This window comes from Hylaeus volcanicus, chromosome 7 (assembly GCF_026283585.1).
Source record: "Hylaeus volcanicus isolate JK05 chromosome 7, UHH_iyHylVolc1.0_haploid, whole genome shotgun sequence".
Lineage (NCBI taxonomy): Eukaryota > Metazoa > Arthropoda > Insecta > Hymenoptera > Colletidae > Hylaeus > Hylaeus volcanicus.
Genome location: NC_071982.1, coordinates 12,952,198 through 12,971,844, shown reverse-complemented (window position 1 = coordinate 12,971,844; position 19,647 = coordinate 12,952,198). Strand labels below are relative to the sequence as shown.

Here is a 19,647-nt window from a genome sequence, read left to right as displayed (position 1 = left end):
TATCGGAAAAATATATTTTTTAAATAATTTAATTTTGTTTATATTTTAAAAGCTTTAACAAAGACAGGGCGATAAGTGCAAGATATTTGTTTTCAATGTTCGCAAAGAAACGCTTGTTGAGGCGATAGATATACTTCTCCTGATTACGAATAGCATAATCATTACGTGTTTTTTTCATTATTGTTCTTGAAAAACAGGAAAAATTATTTGGTAGTTCACCTACTCTCTGTTAGTGACGCTAGTCTACCTCATGCGCATTTTTCATTAGTATGTTTATGTTGTGTAATTGGGACTGGTTGGTACTCTTGCATCTAGAGACTTATTCACGTATTTGTATTGTATTATTGTATCGACTGCCTTTTCTGTGATGATCTGTGATTAAATCTCCTCTAAACGTTTAATGTACATGAGTCGTTTTATAAACATTCAAACAACGTATTATTTTTAATTTTATTTTTATGTAGATTTCTTAGAAATGGATATTAGACAAACTACAGGATTTTATGATTTATGTATAAACGTATCTCCAAATGAAAAGCACAATTGGTATCCTCTTTTGTTAAAATTACATGAACTTGGTTTTAAGACGGTTGCAATAAATACTAATTTAGATGAAAGTATTCTTGGAGCGGATAGGAAAAAAAAGAAAAGACACGACGGAGAACCATCACAAAGTATTATACCTGAAGTAGTCGATATAGAAAATATAAAAAGAGACTTTCATGGAAAACTGAAAGTTTTTAATAGAATTAGCTTCTTGTGTTCTGATCCTGCAAAGACACACGCATTGAATCATTGTGCAACCTTAAAAAAGTATGATTTGTATGCATTTGTTCCAAAAACACAAAATGCGTTACAGTTTGCATGTACCCAGTTAAACACAGACATAATTACTCTGAAATCATCTTCTACAACTTTTAAACTTAATAAAAAGCTATATGAACAAGCTGTCGAAAGGGGGATACATTTTGAAATTCAGTATACAGATTTATTAAACATAGAATCTAGAAAACTTACAATTCATTATTCGCATCTCTTTCACACCTATGGAAAAAGCAAGGTATAGAAGTATTAACATTAAGAAATTGAGCATTTCTTTTTAATGTGATATAGTATTATGAACAAAATAAAAACAATTTATAAATTAGTACCATTCTTACAATTTTGTTTGATAATTTAATGAAACAAATTTTTATTTGAATACTACTTTTATGCAGAATGTAATATTATCCAGTGGTTCCAATGATGTCAATAGCGTTAGAAATCCATACGATCTAATTAATTTATCATGTTTACTTGGATTAAACGAAATTAAAGCAAAAGCATCGATATTATCCCAATGTAAAAAACTTCTTTTGAGAGCAGGTATATACATCTAAATATAAAATATAAGTAAACTCAATATAAATAACGATCACGATAAACTTCATAATTACGAATTCTTGTTATTATTATAAATTTTTACGTACTATAAAGACACATTAATTAGGTGTATTAATTTTTTTTTTGCATTGTTTTTTTTATTTAGAAAGAAGGCGTAGAGGGAAAGCAGCTTTTATTATTGAAGAGGAAACAAAAACAATTGATATTATTGAAGATGACGGAAGATTTACAAAAAGATTAAAATCGTGAATAAAATTTGTGAAAAACAGAAAAGAATGACATAGAGAAAACAAAGTTATAATTTCTCCACTTTATAGTATTGGAATTGTAAATTCGTTAAACACTGTTCACACTTTAGGTTTTGATCATTTTCCTCATAAAAAATTAAGATGTTTTAACAGTTATTATTATATTAAATAATTGCCTTTGTATTAAAAAACAAATAACAAACCGATAAATATTAAAATATAGTAATAGATGCTTAAATAATTCTTAATACATCCTTTAGTATTAAGAATTTTGTATTAAAATAATACTTGTTTTCTTAAAGATTCTGAGGAGAATCTCTCTTAAAAGTGATCAAATGTGTTTATTTTTTAGGTTATTTAAAGAAAAGATCATTCTTCAGGCAATTAATTTTTGTTAACTTTTGTATAATGGAAGATATATGAAAGAAAATTTAAAATATCAACAAGCAACAAGAACATGAAAAAAAAGAACAATTATTAGAAAAGGTACATTTCCTAATCTTACTATTTTCTTGAGTCGTAATTTCATGTCAAAATTACTTCTTCTTTGGAAAAAGAACAATTGTTTCTGAAGAAAACTTCTCTTCTTCCATATCGATTTCATTTACAAATTGCGGTTGTTATAGTCTTCATCTTATATACAATTATATTCTATAAATCGTTGTCCATTAAAAATTTTTATATTAACACTCTATACTAAAAATATACGATATGCGTACGACATATCTTTTATACGGTGAGTAACTTTCCAGAACACCAAGGGCACGGGTGGAAATTCGGCTCAAACAGACAGGAATCTTTGCAATCCTTTATTTCTGTTAAAATATCCAGAAGTTCTGAGACACTTTTGTTGTCTGTTTGCGATTCTATTGATTCCTTCTTTTTTTCCACGATTACAGAATCGTGGGAATTCACTTCTATAAAAATATATTTTTATGTATTATAAAAATTAATATCGTATCACGTCAAAAGATTACGATTTTAGAAATTAATTCATATGATTTTACAAAACACCTTTTCGAGGTTCAGTTTATACCTGTTTGAATTGGATGTTCCGTACCATTAGAATGAATATATTCGTTTCTAAGGAAATCACTGACCAAAACCTTTAACTTATGCAGTTGTTCTTGTTGTTGATTTCTCTGTTCAACCAACTGTCGAAATACTTGTTCTCTTTCTCTTGCCCTACTTTGAAGAACTGCTCTTTGTTTTTGATATAGTGTTATATATTCTCCTAAAAAAGTAATTTCTTTAATATGAAATTAAAATTAAAGTGCAAAGGAAACCGAGAACATTCATAAAGAGTAAATATTTTAGTATTATTAACTATATTTCCTAAATGCTTGTACCTATTGTTTCCGTTTCACTTTGAAGTTGCAGAACGAGATGTTCGAGTTTCTGTTTCTCTTCTGTAAGTTCTGCGACTCGTTCCATCGTTTGTTTAAATCTCCGTTCAAGTTGTTTCACGGGTTCTGATACTATAACATTACTTTTATCCAATTTTTCTAAATGTTCATTTTCTTCCTGACCTAATTCATTGTTAGCACTTGATATATTCAAATCGTTTTCAGAAGAAACGCTATTTTGTTCTCTTTCTTTTAATTTTTCTATAAATTCTTGCTTTTCCTTTTCTAGTTTCTCTATAGTAATCTGCGACAAAAACAAAATGTAATAAGTTTAAGGTTATATAACGAAAAATTGATGAATTTTTAGACTAAATCAATAATGTTATATACTGATTAAGAATAAATAAATACTTACTAAGGCATTTTGAAGTTCTCGTTGGAAAGTATTGGCATGATGCGATTGCGCCTGATAATGTTGCATTTGATCAGCTATCTGGGCAGTTCGAAGTCTTTCTTTTTCAAGTTCTTCGATAGTAGCCTCTTTTTGTGTCAGTTTTTCTTTTAATTGGTCCAATTCAGTTTCAACATTATTCAATTGAACATTTAGTTTACGTCCGATAGAACGTTCTGCTTGTAGTTGTTCCGTTAGATCCAACTTTGCGTTGCTCTTAAAAATCATGTAAAAGACTTGTATAGTTCATTTAATTTTATTTAGAAGTTTGTAAGTATAGTCGTTAAGTACAAACTTAGACGATCGATTAAACATTTAATTATAAATGCATATACTTACTAGAGTAACAAAAGCATTTTCCATGTCGGTCAACTGTTCTTTTAATTGTCGATTTTGATGAACTGCTCTGGATGCTCCTAGTTGTTCACTTTCAAGGGCGTTGGCTAATTTTGTCACTTCAGCTTCTTGATTACTGGCTTCACGCAAATCATTTAAATCTTTCGTTAATATTTCGATTTGCGTATCCTAAATATACAAAAGTCATTTGTAATTAAATTAAATACTTAAAACATTTCGTATAATATACATTTAATTTACGATGCTAAATTAATGAAAGAATCATATAGAGCTCACTTTTTCAGAAAGCATAATATGAAGCCGTTCTTGCTCTAGTGTAAGTTCGTCTACACTTTTCAACAGATTATCTATCTGTTCCTTACGATCTTGTAAAGGCAACAGATTCTCTAACTTTTCTTTTTCTTGTTGTAATTGTTGTTCAAGCTCGGATAGTCTTTGCACATAACTTTGTTCTCTTGATTGTAAGTCTCCTATAGTTTTCTTCTGCGTTTCTACCTGTATACAAATAGATTATTCGTAGATAGATGTATATTAATTATAGTCTTAAAATTTTCTTTCCCTTATTATTTAACTTCATATCTTTTATACTCAAATTGATATAAATGGAGTATGGCGTACCTCATTTAATAATTTAGCTTGTTGCGTATCTAATTGTTTAATATAATTCTGATATTGTTTATTAGCTTCTTCTTTCTCGGTAGTAACAGCTCTCAACGATTCTTTAGTTTGAATCAATTCTTGTTCTAAAATATTCCCTGCATTTCTTTCCTCCTCTGTTGGTGTAGCACCTTTCATCTACAGAAATAGAAAAAATTGAAAACGCGCAAATTATTTATTAATAATAACGTATGTATCTCTCACCTGTTGTATTCTGAGTTCACTTAAAGAAAGCAGCGCTGTCTTCTCTTGAAGTTCTTGTTGAACAGAAATTAATTCTGTTTTCTTTAAATTTAATTTCTGTTTCAATTCCGATGCTTCCAAGTTTAAATCTTCCTTTTCTTTTTTCAATTCATAGAATTTCTTTTCAAGAGAACCATAGTCATTCTGAAATCGATGACAATCTTTCCGTAATTCTTCATTGTTACTTTTCAAAGCTGCAGTTTCCTTTTCTAATTCGATTACGCGTACTTGTGCATTTTTAAACTTTCCCATTATTTCTTCTATTTCTCCTGAAACGTGTTTATTTTTTAACAAATTTTGAAACAATATGACATACGATAAAACTTGGCAAAAGCTTGACTTTAAGAAAACAAACCTGAACTTTGTCTAGTACTTTGTTGAGCCTGACTGAGAGCAGCAGTAAGCTCTGCCTTCTCTGCTATTAAGATTCCAGTTGTCTGAGTATGAATCTGAAGTTGTTCTTTTAGAGGATTTATTTCACGCGCTAGTTGCGTCTGAAAATCCGCCTCGCTTGCTTTTAATTTGGCCTCCAATTCTACAACTCGGCTACGCTGGACAATTTATTAAAAATTGGTTGTAAGCAAATATTCTCGGTTATAAGCCATATAAATGCAAATACTTACAGAATTACTAAGTTCTATATGCAATTCATTTACAATCTTTTTCTGCTCTTCCAAACAGGAACTTAGAAACTGATTACGACACATCAAATCACAGTCCAAAGTTGTTTCCACATGTTCAGAATCATTCGTCAGAACATCTGCAACTGCAGAAGCCATTTCCAAAAGATGTTCCTTTTGCACTTTTGGAAAATCGTTTAACTCCATTTTTCTCTCTATTTCTGGCCTTATATTAGTATTCTGTATCTCTTGAGTAGGTTTCACAGTTTCTTCCAAAGAATTCTGTAATTCTGTATGATTTACTGAATTTTCTGTATTCGCCATTAAATTTTCAGACATTGTTTTGTTACTTTGGAAATTTTGACCAGGAACATTTATATTATTATCAGAGGTTTCCAATGGAGACGTATTATTTACAACTTCGATATTTGATTTATTAGTTCCTTCATTCTCACACTGCAAATGAGTAGAAAATAGTAATTGAGTTTTGCGCTTAGATGTATTATTAATATTTAAACATGAATTTTTATATTGGATCTCTTGTAAATCGCAGCTAGTAGTTTAAGCTTGAAATTCAAAGTATTATTGATAAATAGATTCCAGAACTTTATGCAAAATAAAATCTTTGCGAATGTGCCTACAAAAATTGAAGCTAAATAGGAATTTATTTTATTCTGTAACTATTATAACATGAACTTTACTTTCAATATTTTTTATATTCTTGCATATTGTTTGCATTCTCTAGGGTCTTGTACATTCAAATTTCCTATAAATGCATAATGATGCACAGTCTATTGATAAATAAACACTACATTTTGTTTAATTTACCTGCGAGGATGACAGATCCGTTGAATGATGTTTCTGTTTCTTAGCACCATCCTGTATCATTTTGTTCAATTGAAATTCTCTTAGCTATAAAAATAAAAACATCCATAAAATACAAATAATACTAAGATTTGGACATCGCTCTTAAGAAATGTCTTAAAAAATGTGAATAAGTTTATACGAATAAAACAATTGTCACTGTGGCAAATAACTACAGCATAATAATCGAAGATGTTTGACAGCAAATATAACCTAAAAATTAAAAAAAAAAAGAAACAAACATACAGACTCTAAACGTATAAGCAAAAATACTTTGGAAAAGTATGATTGACGTATGGAAGATACGTTTTAAGCAACATGATTAAAAGTACGAATTATTGTTAAATGACAACCGGTAGAAAAGTATCTATGTAACTGTCACTACTCCAAGAAAGTGATACCTTTTTCTTAGCAGCCAACAGCTTTTCGGTTTTACTTAAATTCATGTTGAAGTGTAACACAAAAACTAACGAACAAAGCCTTCGATTACGTTCTAGCACTAGTATTTACATCATCGTAATTAAAAATATTGTATTAGTTATGATCGAGGTTATCTCATGCCTAATGAAGTTTCTTCCTCTCCATTGCTAAAATACTCGTAAAGATAAGTGATAGTACGGAAATGACAAATATGCAGGGTAGGAACGCTATCTACCGCAAGACGTACAAGTTTATAAAATAATTTTGGCTAGACTTTCACCGCGAGATTTCATCGATACATTGATAAATTATATTATTTTTTAAACGCAAAGAATAAGGAAAGAAAAGAATATATATATTTAACCATTTTTCACCGATGGCGCCACTATACAAAAAACTAGTGTTATTACTTTAATTAAGTAAAGTAATGTTAAAAAATGGAAAAATTAAGCATAATCACACATGAATGAGTTGTTTTAGATTTAAAATTACATATGTACAAAACAATAAAATATGTGTAAATATACAGGGTGTCCTAAAAAATGTTGTAACAGCTTGAAAGGGGTGATTCGGGAGGTGATTTGAAATAACTTTTTCCTTAGCGAAAATGTTGTCCGAGGTGTCGTTGAGGAAATATTAACGGAAAACACTGACCAATCAGAGCGCGCGGATACCATTGGAGCGGGCGCGGTAGCGAAGGCTACAAGCTAAACGGCCACGACAATGTACTTCGATGCACGTTGAGTCGCTTGTTCGCGTACAAGCGCGACCGCTTAGCTCGTAGCCTTCGCTACCGCGGCCGCTCCAACGGTATACGCGCGCTCTGATTGGTCAAGCTTTTCTCTTAATATCTCCTTAACGAAGCCTCGGACAACATTTTCGCTAAGGAAAAAGTTGTTTAAAATCACCTCCCGAACCACCCCTTTCAAGGTGTTACAACATTTTTGGGACACCCTGTATATAGCTTTATAAATACAAATTTGAAATATTTCTTGAACGAAGCAGATTGAATCAATCTTTTTTTTTAATCTACGGAAAAGAATGGAATTATTGCAACTGTCATAGCAAGATAAAATAAATAAAAGAAATTCAGTAACCAAAGTATAGTAAAGTAGCATAGTGATTAATATCAGAATACCCTAGTATCTGGAAATATATAAATTTGTCTGCTTTGTTACTATACTGTTGTACATGACTGTGAATTGGTTGGATGAAAACGTAAAATTCATAGTGATCGAGTGCAATTTCTGTTTGTGCAAGTAAAGTTTGAAACAAAGGTAAATGTATTAATTATTAGAAATATTTTCTACCTCTGTTATTCTTATATATATTACACACTTTATATTGCACATAACAAAGTATAAAATGGAATCGATTGTAAGATGTTTATAAGTGACTGATGAATTGGTTATTAAACTATTTTTGTATAATTAAATTTTGGAACATTTATCGTATTTGAATTAAAAAAGCATCAGCTATTATAAATACTACGACTATACATTTTTTATGAAAATAAAACGTGATAAATATCAAATTTTACTATTGTGCATAAAACGTAATGTGTATTGATCTTTCTTATACGATATTATTTTCTTTAAAGCAAACAGAATGGGAGTGCCTACAGCGAAAAATCCTGATGCTATGGACGTTGAAATAATATCTCCAGAAAGTCAGAACGGCGATGGAGATGTCATCGATAAGAAAGATACTGAACTTCAAACGATACATGATATTCGCGAGCATGCACGTCAAATAGAGAAAGCTGTACAAAGCAAGGAACCTCGTTTCATTTTGAGAGCTCTACGTACGCTGCCTAACACACGACGCAGGTTAAACTCCAATGTCTTACGTGGAGTTATTTTAAGTTTTTATCCGAAACTGTGCACTGAACGCGATACATTGTTGTCATGGTTGGAAGAATCTAATGAACCAGAAGAAACGCAAAAACTTCGTACTTCTGCCATGAGTCCATTACCAGAAATAGATGCTTACATTCACCTATTAGTTCTCGTGCGTTTAATTGATACTGGGAGACACGAAGAAGCTGTTCAATGTTCAGAGGCATTGCTACAAAAAATTATTGCACAAAACCGACGTACGATTGATTTGATCGCTGCAAAATGTTATTTCTATTATTCAAGATCGTACGAACTAGTCGGACGATTGGATAAAATTCGCGGATTATTGCATTTGAGATTAAGAACAGCGACATTAAGAAACGATTTTGAAGGGCAGGCAGTATTGATTAATTGCTTGTTGAGAAATTATTTACATTATAATTTGTATGATCAAGCAGACAAGCTTGTACTTAAATCAACATTTCCAGAATCTGCCAGTAATAATGAATGGGCTAGATTTCTGTATTATCTGGGACGTATTAAAGCAGCCAGATTAGAATACTCTGCTGCCCACAAGTATTTAGTACAGGTAAGATAAAATTATTAACTTCTTTTCTTCAACTTTTTCTGTTAATTTCAAACCCAACTGTTAGTTAAAACTTGTTTGCAGGCTCTTAGAAAGGCACCGCAAAGTACTGCAGTAGGTTTTCGTCAAACAGTTCAGAAACTAGCCGTAGCAGTGGAACTTCTTCTTGGGGATATCCCTGAGCGTCAAATCTTTCGGCAAGCAGCTTTGCGTCGTGCTTTGGCTCCATACTTCCAATTAACGCAAGCTGTGCGTTTGGGAAATCTTCAGCGATTTGGAGAAGTTTTAGAAAACTTTGGCCCGCAATTTAGAGCAGATCATACGTTCACGTTAATTCTCAGATTGAGACATAACGTTATTAAAACTGCGATTAGATCGATTGGATTGTCCTATTCAAGGATTTCTCCAGCAGACATTGCTAAGAAACTCGGCTTAGATTCCAGCGTTGATGCAGAGTTCATAGTTGCTAAGGCTATTAGAGATGGTGTAATCGAGGCTACTCTAGAACCAGAAAATGGATACATGCGTAGCAAAGAAACTACGGATATTTATTGCACTAAGGAACCGTTACTTGCGTTCCATCAGAGAATTACTTTCTGCTTAGACTTACATAATCAAAGTGTTAAAGCAATGAGATATCCTCCAAAATCATATGGAAAGGATTTGGAGTCAGCAGAGGAACGTAGAGAAAGGGAGCAACAAGATTTGGAACTTGCTAAAGAAATGGCAGAGGAAGATGATGATGGTTTTCCTTAGACTGTTTATTTTCTGAAAATGTTTAATTAATAAAGCAATTCACGAGAAATATTGATGTTAAATTTTGTTGTACTTTATATAAGACATGCAAGACAAATTTTTGTTTGATACCGTCAATTTTTAAATATATTTAATATAAAGAAACATTTTTAAAACGTAACTTTTTTTACATAAAGAAATTAAAAAGTAAATATCAACAGTTTCTTGTAAATATATTTTTTTAATTTTTCATTCTATTTTTAGGATGTGCCTATATTATTTACAGTGTTCAGTGGTATAATATTTATCACGGTATATATTTGTAATTAAAAAAAATTTTAGTTATTTAATGAAAATTATAAACACTGATTGCGCTTTATTCTTATTTACACAATAAACATCATTAATCTTCATTGATTTTAAAACGTAAAATATGCAGCCTTAGACGTGGGTCAAGTGTCCAATACTAGATTTACAGGAATTTAGAAAATAGAGATCATTTCCTCTTAAAAAAATGCTTTTTTACGAAAAGAATAGAATTTTCGCGGATAGAAATTTAAGAAAAAGAGAGAAACAATTATCCACTTTTTCGCTGTATGGATATTTACATGATTATACCTTCATAAATAAAATTCTTCTACAACTAAATATCTGTAACGAATTATTCAGTTACTTTTACTATAATACAATCAATATACAATATTTTCACTGTACAAGATTCCTTCCTCTGTTTTTTTCATTTATACAATTTCAATAAAAAACTTATAAAAAATTTAGCAGAAGAAGCACCTCTTTAATTACTTAGTCGAGCTGCTAAAGAATTTATAAACTAAGTGATCCATTCTTACCAGTACGTAATTGTTCAAATATTGATGATAAAGAGATTGATAAAAATCTTTGGTCATGAAATACTGCTGTCATATGGGAATTTTTGTGTTACTTTTGATAGTCAGTCTGGAAAAAAAATAATCTTTAGTAAATTCAATAGGAGGAACTTAATTTAATAAAATTAAGAGGAGATATTTTTGATATTGTTTTATGATATAATTGAGCATTCTTACCTTGCCTCACTTTAAATATATGATAAATCATTAGAGAGAGTAAAAATAGTCTTCTATCAACTAATGCTTGAACAGCATCTCCTCGGAGAGTTATATTTGGCCTCAAAAATTCGTTCCTTCTATCATCTTTAATATTAATATCACGATAGCCGTGATGTATTTTTCCAAAACAAAGGAGATTCATATTCCTATGAATCCCTTTGCAGTCGTAATCTTCAAACCCGTCGCATTGGCATGTATTTAATTTCGCAGCTTTTTCTTGTCGTGTGAGAATACTTATAGAGTTCCTGCATCTAAAATGTTATCTTCGTTAATTCGTGTTCAATGACTTACAAAATAAATTATTTGGCTGAACTTTACTTTGGGGTATTGAAAATTATTGACTTTCTTTTTACTACTTAGTAGTTTCTGATGCCTAGATCCCAAAAATGGAAGTTTCAATGGGCGTTCGTAGATGAACAATACATTTTTAAATAACAACAAAATGGTAAAACATGTTACGAAAATACTGTCTGAGTAGGTTTGTAACATGCCTATATCAACAAGTTTTGATTTAGTTGTTTGTTTGGCGTTTATTAAAAAAAATAAATAAACAGATACGGACTTTAAACCTGTGTAGGTTTGTTAGTCCTCGGTATAAAATATACAATAATAGAAATATTTACATTGCTACATATAATACTTAATAAGTTTTGATTTAACCCGCGTAAATCCACGCCATCTACGAACAACTGTTTACAACAAGTGATCGGAAGAATGACATTTCCTAATTGACCAACAAAGCATAAAAGCCAATATAATACGCCAAAAATGTTAAATTTGATCTACACATAACTTTTAGACTGTTGGATTCCTAAAATTAAAGCTTAGATTTATGAATTCTAGGCATCGAAAACTACTAAATAGTAAAGAAGAAATCTATAATTTAACTAATTATTTTAAAATTTGAGATTGTTAGGATTGTTTCTGTATCGTTACTTTTCTGTTAAAATACTTAGTCTCGTGGAAAGTAATTGAAGGAATAGTTGTTTACCGTCTGGTACACTTTCGTCCTTGAAACATACTCTTGCAGAATTTATTATAATATTTAAGAGCGGTTTGACAGAGGGCATCAGCGTTACAAATCCAAGTAGCTATTCTGCAGGACACCCTCGTCCTGTTCATCGCCGTCGTCACGGAAGATCTGCAGATTTCTACTCTTTGTTTCGACTGCAAGCATAGGTTATCCTCGCACTCGCACTAAATAACAATTTAAATTCTTATTATTTCCTTGTTAACTGTAACGTACCGACATGATATTTTAGAAAATATAAACCCTCTTATTTAAGATTTATATTTACATTTCTCTATTTAAACTTATATTTAATATTCGCCAGAGCAAAAGTTAATTAGAATAAAAAAATGTATTTTAATTACACGATTCAGATTTCAATTTTTATGGAAAAAGTAATGAAATAGTTTATCTTTTACTTCTTATTCGAAATTGTTTGTACCCAGATGAGAATTTTGAACCAGAAACGTTATATAGAAACGTTGTATAGAAAGGAAGTATTTATAAAGTAACGGGTTGTTTTTGAATCGGTATAAAATGTAGTGTAGGTAAATGGATATGTACTGTCATAAGTTCTTTGCCCTCGTCGGTGCTAGTGAGAGCAATGAGCGCATGCTGACAAGTCTCGGAACAATCGTCGTTGCTTTGGAGAACGGGTGCGCAGCCTGTAAGGTAATGTTGCAGAGCAGAACCACATCCTGTTCTGTAAGCGCACCTCAATTTTGCCTCCTCGCACCTCATCGTCGAACTTTTAGCCGTATTCAACATTATCGTACAGATCAACACCATACCCAGTAGGACTATGGCCGATTGATCCAACCAGTGTGACATCCTTCTGAAACAATCGTCGAAACAATCACGTTAATGCAAATTTTCATATTATCGGCCGACATAATGATTCGTACGATGCTATGTCGATAATAGACGACAAAGTATTGGCTAGCATGGTAACAAGTTGGTTAATAATCTACCAGTCGGTAAAGTGTCGATACATTAATTCTTTATCGACTGGTGCTAATAGTCTTTTTACAATACTTTGTTATGTTTTACTGAGATAATATTTAATGCTCCCATCATTATATAAATAAATTCGAGAACAAACTTTTATACTAGGCAGGACAATCTTGAATTAACTGACTTAAATCTTGAAACAATTCTTTACAGTTGACATTGTACGATACAAATGTCTATATAATTATTTTAAAAGATTTGTCTTTATTTTTTTCGTATTACTTTGAATTTTTTAAAGAAATTTGTTCAAGTATCGAGATTATTAAGAAGAATAAGGTTTGTGGTATAGTGTTTGTTAACGTACGACGTAATAATTTAACAGTGTCAGTGATTTCTATTTGAGAATGTAAATTATAGTTTGAGCATTGTGTTGTATTGCGAAGTGCTTGCGGATTCGGATGCGTGGCATGAGGGACATTCCATGATATTCTTAAAATAAATCGTGCTTCTGTCTGTCATTCCAGTTAACAGCATTTCGTATTCGTATTTAGGGGGTCAAACCGTTAGAAAGCTATTCAATATAAATACTTGTTATTAGACTGCGAATTTTTATGCATTTATAGGAAGTTTGAATGCGTAAAAAAAACTACAAAATGCGAACAATGTGCAAGAATATAAAAATAATGAAAGTAAAGATTACATTATAATATTTGCAGGGTAAAGTAAATTCCTATTTAGGTTCAAATATTGTAGGTACGTTTGCAAAAATTTTATTTTGCATAAAGATCTGCAGTTTACTTATTATACATCACGCAAACATATTTTCATATTTTTTTTATCTATGTAGTATCTTTCACTTTCATAACGTCAGTATTACATAATATTTATTTTATCTATTAGACTCGTTTTCAGATTGATATTTACATAATAATATAATGATAATATTTCATAATTCATATAATGATTCGTACGATACTATGTCGATAATAGACTACCAGTCGGTAAAATGTCGATATATTAATACTTTACCGACTGGTGTTAATAGTCTTTTTACGATACTTTATTATGTATTTGTTATGAATAAATTTGAAGTTTCTCGATATATTCGTTTCGTTTTCTTCTTTGGAAAATGTTCGAAAGAGGAAACGAAACAAACACATTGGCAAACTTCAGATTTATTCGAAGCCTCGGGATTTACCCAGTGATGGGCAAAACCCTAGGTTTCGAATAAATCTGAAGTTTGTCGATATGTTTGTCTCGTTTCCTCTTCTGAACATTTTCCAGAGAAAGAAACGAGACAAAGACATTGGCAAACTTCAGATTTATTCGAAGCCTAGGGTTTTACTCATCACTGTCCAAAGCTATGCGTTTACATATTTACTCTCTCTCCCTCTCTCGGCATAGTTATGCTATTATGACGTTTCAGATACCAAGAAAGGTGTACCAACGAAGTGTATTTCTACGATAAGAACCAAAGCTGATTTTCGGTACTGAGAGACGAATATAGAGCACGGTTGGTAGAATTTCCTCGAGAACAACGCTGTTCGCCGTTCACCCATTCTACTCTCTACTGCTCTCCTACTGACACCAGTAAAAAAGCACGACAGAGGTGGGGGGTGAAGGGGTAGGGAGGGGTGGTGAAAAGAGAGCACGTGCGCTAGTGCGCACACGATATAATGAGAGAAGGAAGGGGCAGATTCTACCTGAGAGCGCTTCATTGCCAGCGCTAGTGCCGATGCTGTTGCGCACCAGCCCCAAAATGGACCACCATGACGTCGCAGACGTGGCAACGAGGGACAGATGGCCAGCCCTATAGACCGTCAGTGGTCGTCAACTTCACTTCGTCTCACGACTTTAAATCTTATTTTAAACAAACACGTGGGAGAGGACCAACACTTAACGGGCAAACTAATTTTAAACTGTCGTTTGAGAATGTTCTCTGGTCAGCGTCGAGACCACGACGATCTCGATCGACGGGCGTTAAGTTGGCGTTGAAACAGGTAGCCCTTTGCTCGCCGCGGGGGGAACAATACCTAAACAAACACCGATTACCGAATACAAACACTCGCGGAGCCGAGTATCGATGAGAATATTTGAACACGCAAAGTGGTTGTTAGCCCTTGGTTAAATCAAAGAGGCATTTGTAATCTAAGCTGGAATGAATGTATCATAAATAATTATGGTGTTCGAGGTAGAACGGAGGTCTACAGGGTGTCCCAAAAATGTTGTAACATCTTGAAAGGGGTGGTTCGGGAGGTGATTTGAAATAACATTTTCCTTAGGGAAAATGTCAGAGGTTTCGTTGAGGAAATATTAACGGAAAACGCTGACCAATCAGAGCGCGAGTATGCCGGTGGAGCGTAAGCTACGCGATAGGCGGCTGCGCTCATACGCTACTGCGAGCGCTCCATCCGCATCCTCGCGCTCTGATTGGTCAGTGTTTTCCGTTAATATCTCTTCAACGAAACCTCTGACAACATTTTCCCTAAGGAAAATGTTGTTTCAAATCACCTCCCGAACCACCCCTTTCAATGTGTTACAACATTTTTGGGAGACCCTGTACAATTTAAGTCTCAACCTGGTGGCCATTGCAACGTATTTACACGAACATTGTACTTGTAATTTATTAAGAAAATCGCAAGCAAAATGTGTTAGCTAATGAACTTCGAAGATATGAATACAGGGTGTCCCAAAAATGTTGTAACACCTTGAAAGAGGTGGTTTGGGAGGTGATTTGAAACAACTTTTTCCTTAGCGAAAATGTTGTCCGAGGTTTCGTTGAAGAGATATTAAGCGAAAACCCCGACCAATCAGAGCGCGAGTATGCCGGTTGAGCGTAGGCTACGCGATAAGCGGCCGCGCTCATACGCTACCGCGAGCGCTCCATCGGCATCCTCGCGCTCTGATTGGTCAGTGTTTTCCGTTAATATCTCTTCAACGAAACCTCTGACAACATTTTCGCTAAGGAAAAAGTTGTTTCCAATCACCTCCCGAACCACCCCTTTCAAGGTGTTACAACATTTTTGAGAGACCCTGTAGATCGATATATTAGGTTGTCCCGAAAGTTTCTTTCGCGAGCTGCATTCAATTATTTTATGTGGTCGTGTTTATATTAATAGACAATTTAATTTCATAGATATTCATGTTGTAACAGTAATGGAGCAAAATGAATCGTGCACAATTCAGTAATGTAACATGAAACAAACTATTGTGCATGTATTACTTATTAATAAAGCGAATGAAATTTTTGGGACAACGTAATAGTAATGAGCGATCTTCGAAGGGGAATTAAGATATGGGACATTCGTACTAAATAAATGTGCAATTTTCTACGGATGGTGGTTAATTGTAGTTATTTAAGGCGGTGAATAATTTTTTGTAAATAAATAGATGCATAGTTTTGAAATAATAATGATAAGAAGAATCGATGTAGTTATAGATTCAAAATTAAGTTTAATCTTTAAAAACCAATTGTCATTAGTATCTACTTTATGATCTGTACTAATTATTATTGTTAAGTATCCAATTATTTGATAGAAATCGTACATTTGTATTTAAATATGTTAAATACAAATCTCTATTCATATTTAATATACCTAATTATTATTGTTAAGTATCCAATTATTTTATAGAAATCGTACATTTGTATTTAAATATGTTAAATATAAATTTGTATTTATATTTAACATATCTAATTATTATTGTTAAGTATCCAATTATTTTATAGAAATCGTATATTTGTATTTAAATATATCGAATATAAATTTGTATTTATATTTAATATATTTAAATTTGTAATTATATTTAAATACAAATTATATTTAATCATATAATATATTTCATATTTTATCATTTTTACCGTACACTACAAAAATATATATATTTATGCCATAAATAATTTAAATTTGCCTATGAAATACTACCGACCAAGTTAATATTATATACCATATCACAAATATGAATATTCAATTCAAAAAATAATTACAATTGACTCAACTGAATAATGTTCTAATAATTTAACCGAATAATATAAATTAGTTTTCAAAGCAATAAATTTGATCACGCCCATAATCATCGTTCCTAACGTATAATAATTATATAAAACAATTAAAATCGTAAAATGCACGTATAATGTCGAGCAATCTGTTATATCAATCTATCAATGGATGTATACATTAAAGCACTCTGTGATACGGATGGTTGATACAACTAAGAAACACGAGATACAAAACAGCGAGTCAATACTCAATTAATGCTGTACCACCAATTTAATTCAATTTATCTTAGTAACGCTTTCATTCTCCTTAAGCGTAATAAATTGTTTTGGCAAAACGCGCACGGTATCGTGAATACTAAACGTTTCTACTTAACTACTTTTTAATAAATAAGTCTTATAACAAGTAATTCTTTGAAAAGAATATAATTATACTACGAACGAACGTATTATTGTACCAACCACTCGTCACTAAAATTGTTATACTTCTCTTTTAACTTCAAAATTAATTTTATCAAATAAACTAACTTTTTAAACTTAATTTTTATCGCGCAAATAAGATGAAATTATAATCCATTACGTTCACGTATTTATGTATGTATATTATAAAAAATATGCGCGCTTTGTTAACTTACGTAAATCATCGATACGTATTTAAATAATTATCGAAATGCTGCGATTTATAAACTTTCCCGTTATAGAAAAATAATATCTTTCGTTGGACGTGTAGCGAGAGAATTCTAGTACGCACCTTGCGAACAATCACATTGTTCTAATAGTTGAAAAATACGAAGCTTAAAATTCCAGGTGGAAGCTAACCACCAATGAAAACTGCGATTCCGTGTCAGGAATTATAACACACTGCGAGAGAGGAGAAGAAAAGAGAAACTTGCTCACGAACGCACGGTCACCGAGACACTAGATTGAGTTGTGACGGCCTGCCCCGCTGCGGTCGAGAAGCTGCGCGCGCCGCTCTTCTTCCCCCACCATCTCCCACTGGCCCGGGACTGAGAGGACTACTGACGTACTCGAGCAGCACCCTGCAAACTATATTTTTTTATAATAAACTGTCAAGTTTATAATATATATTCATTGGTCAATAAATGATAATTTTAATACAAAGAGTACTATCATTATGTTCCGCCCTGAACTTGTGAAAATATCTAATAAATCTTGCTTTAAATGTGACACTATTAATTATTGCATTTGAGTAGTTACCATACACTATAAAAATATGTATATTTATGTCATAAATAATTTAAATTTGGCTACGAAATAGTACTGATCAAGTTAATATTATATACCATATCATAAATATGAACATTCAATTAAAAAAATAAGAATTACAATTGTCTCAAGTGAATAATGTTCTAATAATTTAACCGAGTAATATAAATTATTTTTCAAAGCAATCAATTTTATCACGCCCATAATCATCAGTCTTAACGTATAATAATTATATAAAACAATTAAAATCGTAAAATGTACGTATAAAGTTCAGCAATCTGTTCCAATTACTTATAATAGTTTGGTACTATTTCTCTTTGCATCAAAACTCTTACTTTTATCAAATCATGAAATAATTATAAGAGCATATGAAATTCCTATATTTTTGGTGTTAACACTAAACCTACCGAGGTTTCATTTGTACTTACTTCTACTGAACAAATTTCTACTAAACAAATGACTAGGCTTAATGACACTTTTTTCAATTGAATGCAAAAATAATTCACATGATTCTAATTTTCACATGAAATTGAGTAATGCATGAAACGATTGTATATAATTTGTATGTATACTGTATATAAGAACTGTATACGAAAGTTTGAAAATGATCATTTGAACGTGGTAGGTTTAGTGTTAATTTTGAGTGTAAGACCTGTACAAAATTAGTTAGCTGATCCTGTGATCAAGTCACGATTAAACTACAGATACTATCTCACTGCTTTCTAGAAATTATTACTTTGTCCCAAAAGTTTCTTCCGTGACTTGCATTCAGTTATTTTGTGTGGGAGGGTTTATACAATTAGACAACTTAATTTCTTAGATGTCAATGTTATAACTGTAATAGAACAAAATGAATTGTACGCAATTCAATAATGTAACATTGTACATAAAATGTTGTGTATGTATTACTACTTAAGGAAATGGAAGAAACTTTTGGGACAACCTAATACATAGGAATAGATAAATACGAATAAATGGTTTAACTTGGGTTGCTTTCGTCACGAGAACGTTTCATAGCCATCGCTGGCTCTATCCTCCACCCACAGGGGTCCAAGGTGCCCCAACCTGCTTGGCTGATTGAGACACCAGCCTGGTTCCAACACTATCTCCTTCTCCCCCGTCCTCGCCCATACCCTTCTAACAGCGACGTCGAACAGTCCCGCATTTAGATGCGTTCCGTTCTTTCTTACGTTTCTCCTTCTTCCCGTGCCGGCCTTCCATTGGGCTCCCTTTCTGGGCCCTTACTACTTCTATTCCCTACCACGAGCATTCAGCTGGCTCCTGCGACTCTCAACTCAATTTCGCTCGTTCTCAACGCGAGGCGGCGGATACCACAGAAGACATTAGCTGTTTGAGTACAAATTGAACCAGTTAATCGATTCTGCGGGGAGAGCGAGAGCACCCGAAGGAAACGAAATAATTGCGAAACCGCGTTTCCATTTTCTCCATTCCTCAGGGTTCTGGTTCATCGACTGCAGGAATCCTTTCCAGGGCCATATATCTTGTAACACCTGTAAAAAATACAAATTTATGAATAGTATGTATCAATGTATAAACTATAAATAAATTGCTGATCTGTTTACGTTTCCATTTTCTCCATTTCTCAGGGTTCTGG

At 32.4% G+C, this 19,647-nt stretch overlaps 4 protein-coding genes across 5 annotated transcripts; 2 read left to right on the top strand and 2 right to left on the bottom strand.

The window, feature by feature from the left end:
- The first annotated feature begins 16 nt into the window (after positions 1 to 16).
- On the top strand, positions 17 to 1,669 carry LOC128879839 (ribonuclease P protein subunit p30). The gene is made up of 3 exons (XM_054129362.1): positions 17 to 1,060; positions 1,218 to 1,365; positions 1,529 to 1,669. The coding sequence occupies exons 1-3, from the start codon at positions 476 to 478 to the stop codon at positions 1,630 to 1,632; spliced, it is 837 nt and encodes a 278-aa protein (XP_053985337.1). The 5' UTR covers positions 17 to 475; the 3' UTR covers positions 1,633 to 1,669.
- Positions 1,539 to 6,915, bottom strand: LOC128879838 (golgin subfamily A member 2-like). Its single transcript, XM_054129361.1, has 12 exons — positions 6,571 to 6,915; positions 6,134 to 6,217; positions 5,309 to 5,761; positions 5,041 to 5,236; positions 4,647 to 4,954; positions 4,404 to 4,580; positions 4,062 to 4,280; positions 3,768 to 3,953; positions 3,393 to 3,644; positions 2,981 to 3,281; positions 2,668 to 2,865; positions 1,539 to 2,548 (listed from the first exon to the last, which is right to left on the bottom strand). The coding sequence occupies exons 1-12, from the start codon at positions 6,613 to 6,615 to the stop codon at positions 2,361 to 2,363; spliced, it is 2,607 nt and encodes an 868-aa protein (XP_053985336.1). The 5' UTR covers positions 6,616 to 6,915; the 3' UTR covers positions 1,539 to 2,360.
- An 820-nt stretch (positions 6,916 to 7,735) lies between these two features.
- Positions 7,736 to 9,818, top strand: LOC128879841 (probable 26S proteasome non-ATPase regulatory subunit 3). The gene is made up of 3 exons (XM_054129364.1): positions 7,736 to 7,866; positions 8,190 to 9,016; positions 9,098 to 9,818. The coding sequence occupies exons 2-3, from the start codon at positions 8,198 to 8,200 to the stop codon at positions 9,767 to 9,769; spliced, it is 1,491 nt and encodes a 496-aa protein (XP_053985339.1). The 5' UTR covers positions 7,736 to 7,866; positions 8,190 to 8,197; the 3' UTR covers positions 9,770 to 9,818.
- Positions 9,819 to 10,084: 266 nt separating this feature from the next.
- Positions 10,085 to 17,779, bottom strand: LOC128879842 (growth arrest-specific protein 1-like). Of its 2 annotated transcripts, none has more exons than XM_054129367.1 (5): positions 17,557 to 17,779; positions 12,425 to 12,692; positions 11,843 to 12,048; positions 10,810 to 11,102; positions 10,085 to 10,702 (listed from the first exon to the last, which is right to left on the bottom strand). In XM_054129367.1, the coding sequence occupies exons 2-5, from the start codon at positions 12,689 to 12,691 to the stop codon at positions 10,698 to 10,700; spliced, it is 771 nt and encodes a 256-aa protein (XP_053985342.1). In that variant the 5' UTR covers position 12,692; positions 17,557 to 17,779; the 3' UTR covers positions 10,085 to 10,697. The 2 variants fall into 2 exon arrangements, with proteins under 2 accessions (XP_053985342.1, XP_053985341.1); XM_054129366.1 differs by having other exon boundaries at positions 12,425 to 12,695; positions 17,557 to 17,778.
- Positions 17,780 to 19,647: the final 1,868 nt, after the last annotated feature.

Bases quoted from the DNA above. Each gene is read 5' to 3' on its own strand.
- LOC128879841 (XM_054129364.1), top strand. From the start codon at position 8,198: ATGGGAGTGCCTACAGCGAAAAATCCTGATGCTATGGACGTTGAAATA. The intron at 9,017-9,097 runs GTAAGATAAAAT...ACTTGTTTGCAG, and splicing joins CCCACAAGTATTTAGTACAG to GCTCTTAGAAAGGCACCGCA.
- LOC128879839 (XM_054129362.1), top strand. From the start codon at position 476: ATGGATATTAGACAAACTACAGGATTTTATGATTTATGTATAAACGTA. The intron at 1,061-1,217 runs GTATAGAAGTAT...ACTTTTATGCAG, and splicing joins ACACCTATGGAAAAAGCAAG to AATGTAATATTATCCAGTGG. The intron at 1,366-1,528 runs GTATATACATCT...TTTTTTATTTAG, and splicing joins AAAACTTCTTTTGAGAGCAG to AAAGAAGGCGTAGAGGGAAA.
- LOC128879842 (XM_054129367.1), bottom strand. From the start codon at position 12,691: ATGTCACACTGGTTGGATCAATCGGCCATAGTCCTACTGGGTATGGTG. The intron at 12,049-12,424 runs GTACATATCCAT...ATTGTTATTTAG, and splicing joins AGGGCAAAGAACTTATGACA to TGCGAGTGCGAGGATAACCT. The intron at 11,103-11,842 runs GTAAACAACTAT...ATAACATTTTAG, and splicing joins GGACGAAAGTGTACCAGACG to ATGCAGGAACTCTATAAGTA.
- LOC128879838 (XM_054129361.1), bottom strand. From the start codon at position 6,615: ATGAATTTAAGTAAAACCGAAAAGCTGTTGGCTGCTAAGAAAAAG. The intron at 6,218-6,570 runs GTATCACTTTCT...TTATTTTTATAG, and splicing joins TGTTGGCTGCTAAGAAAAAG to CTAAGAGAATTTCAATTGAA. The intron at 5,762-6,133 runs GTAAATTAAACA...ACTCATTTGCAG, and splicing joins CGGATCTGTCATCCTCGCAG to TGTGAGAATGAAGGAACTAA.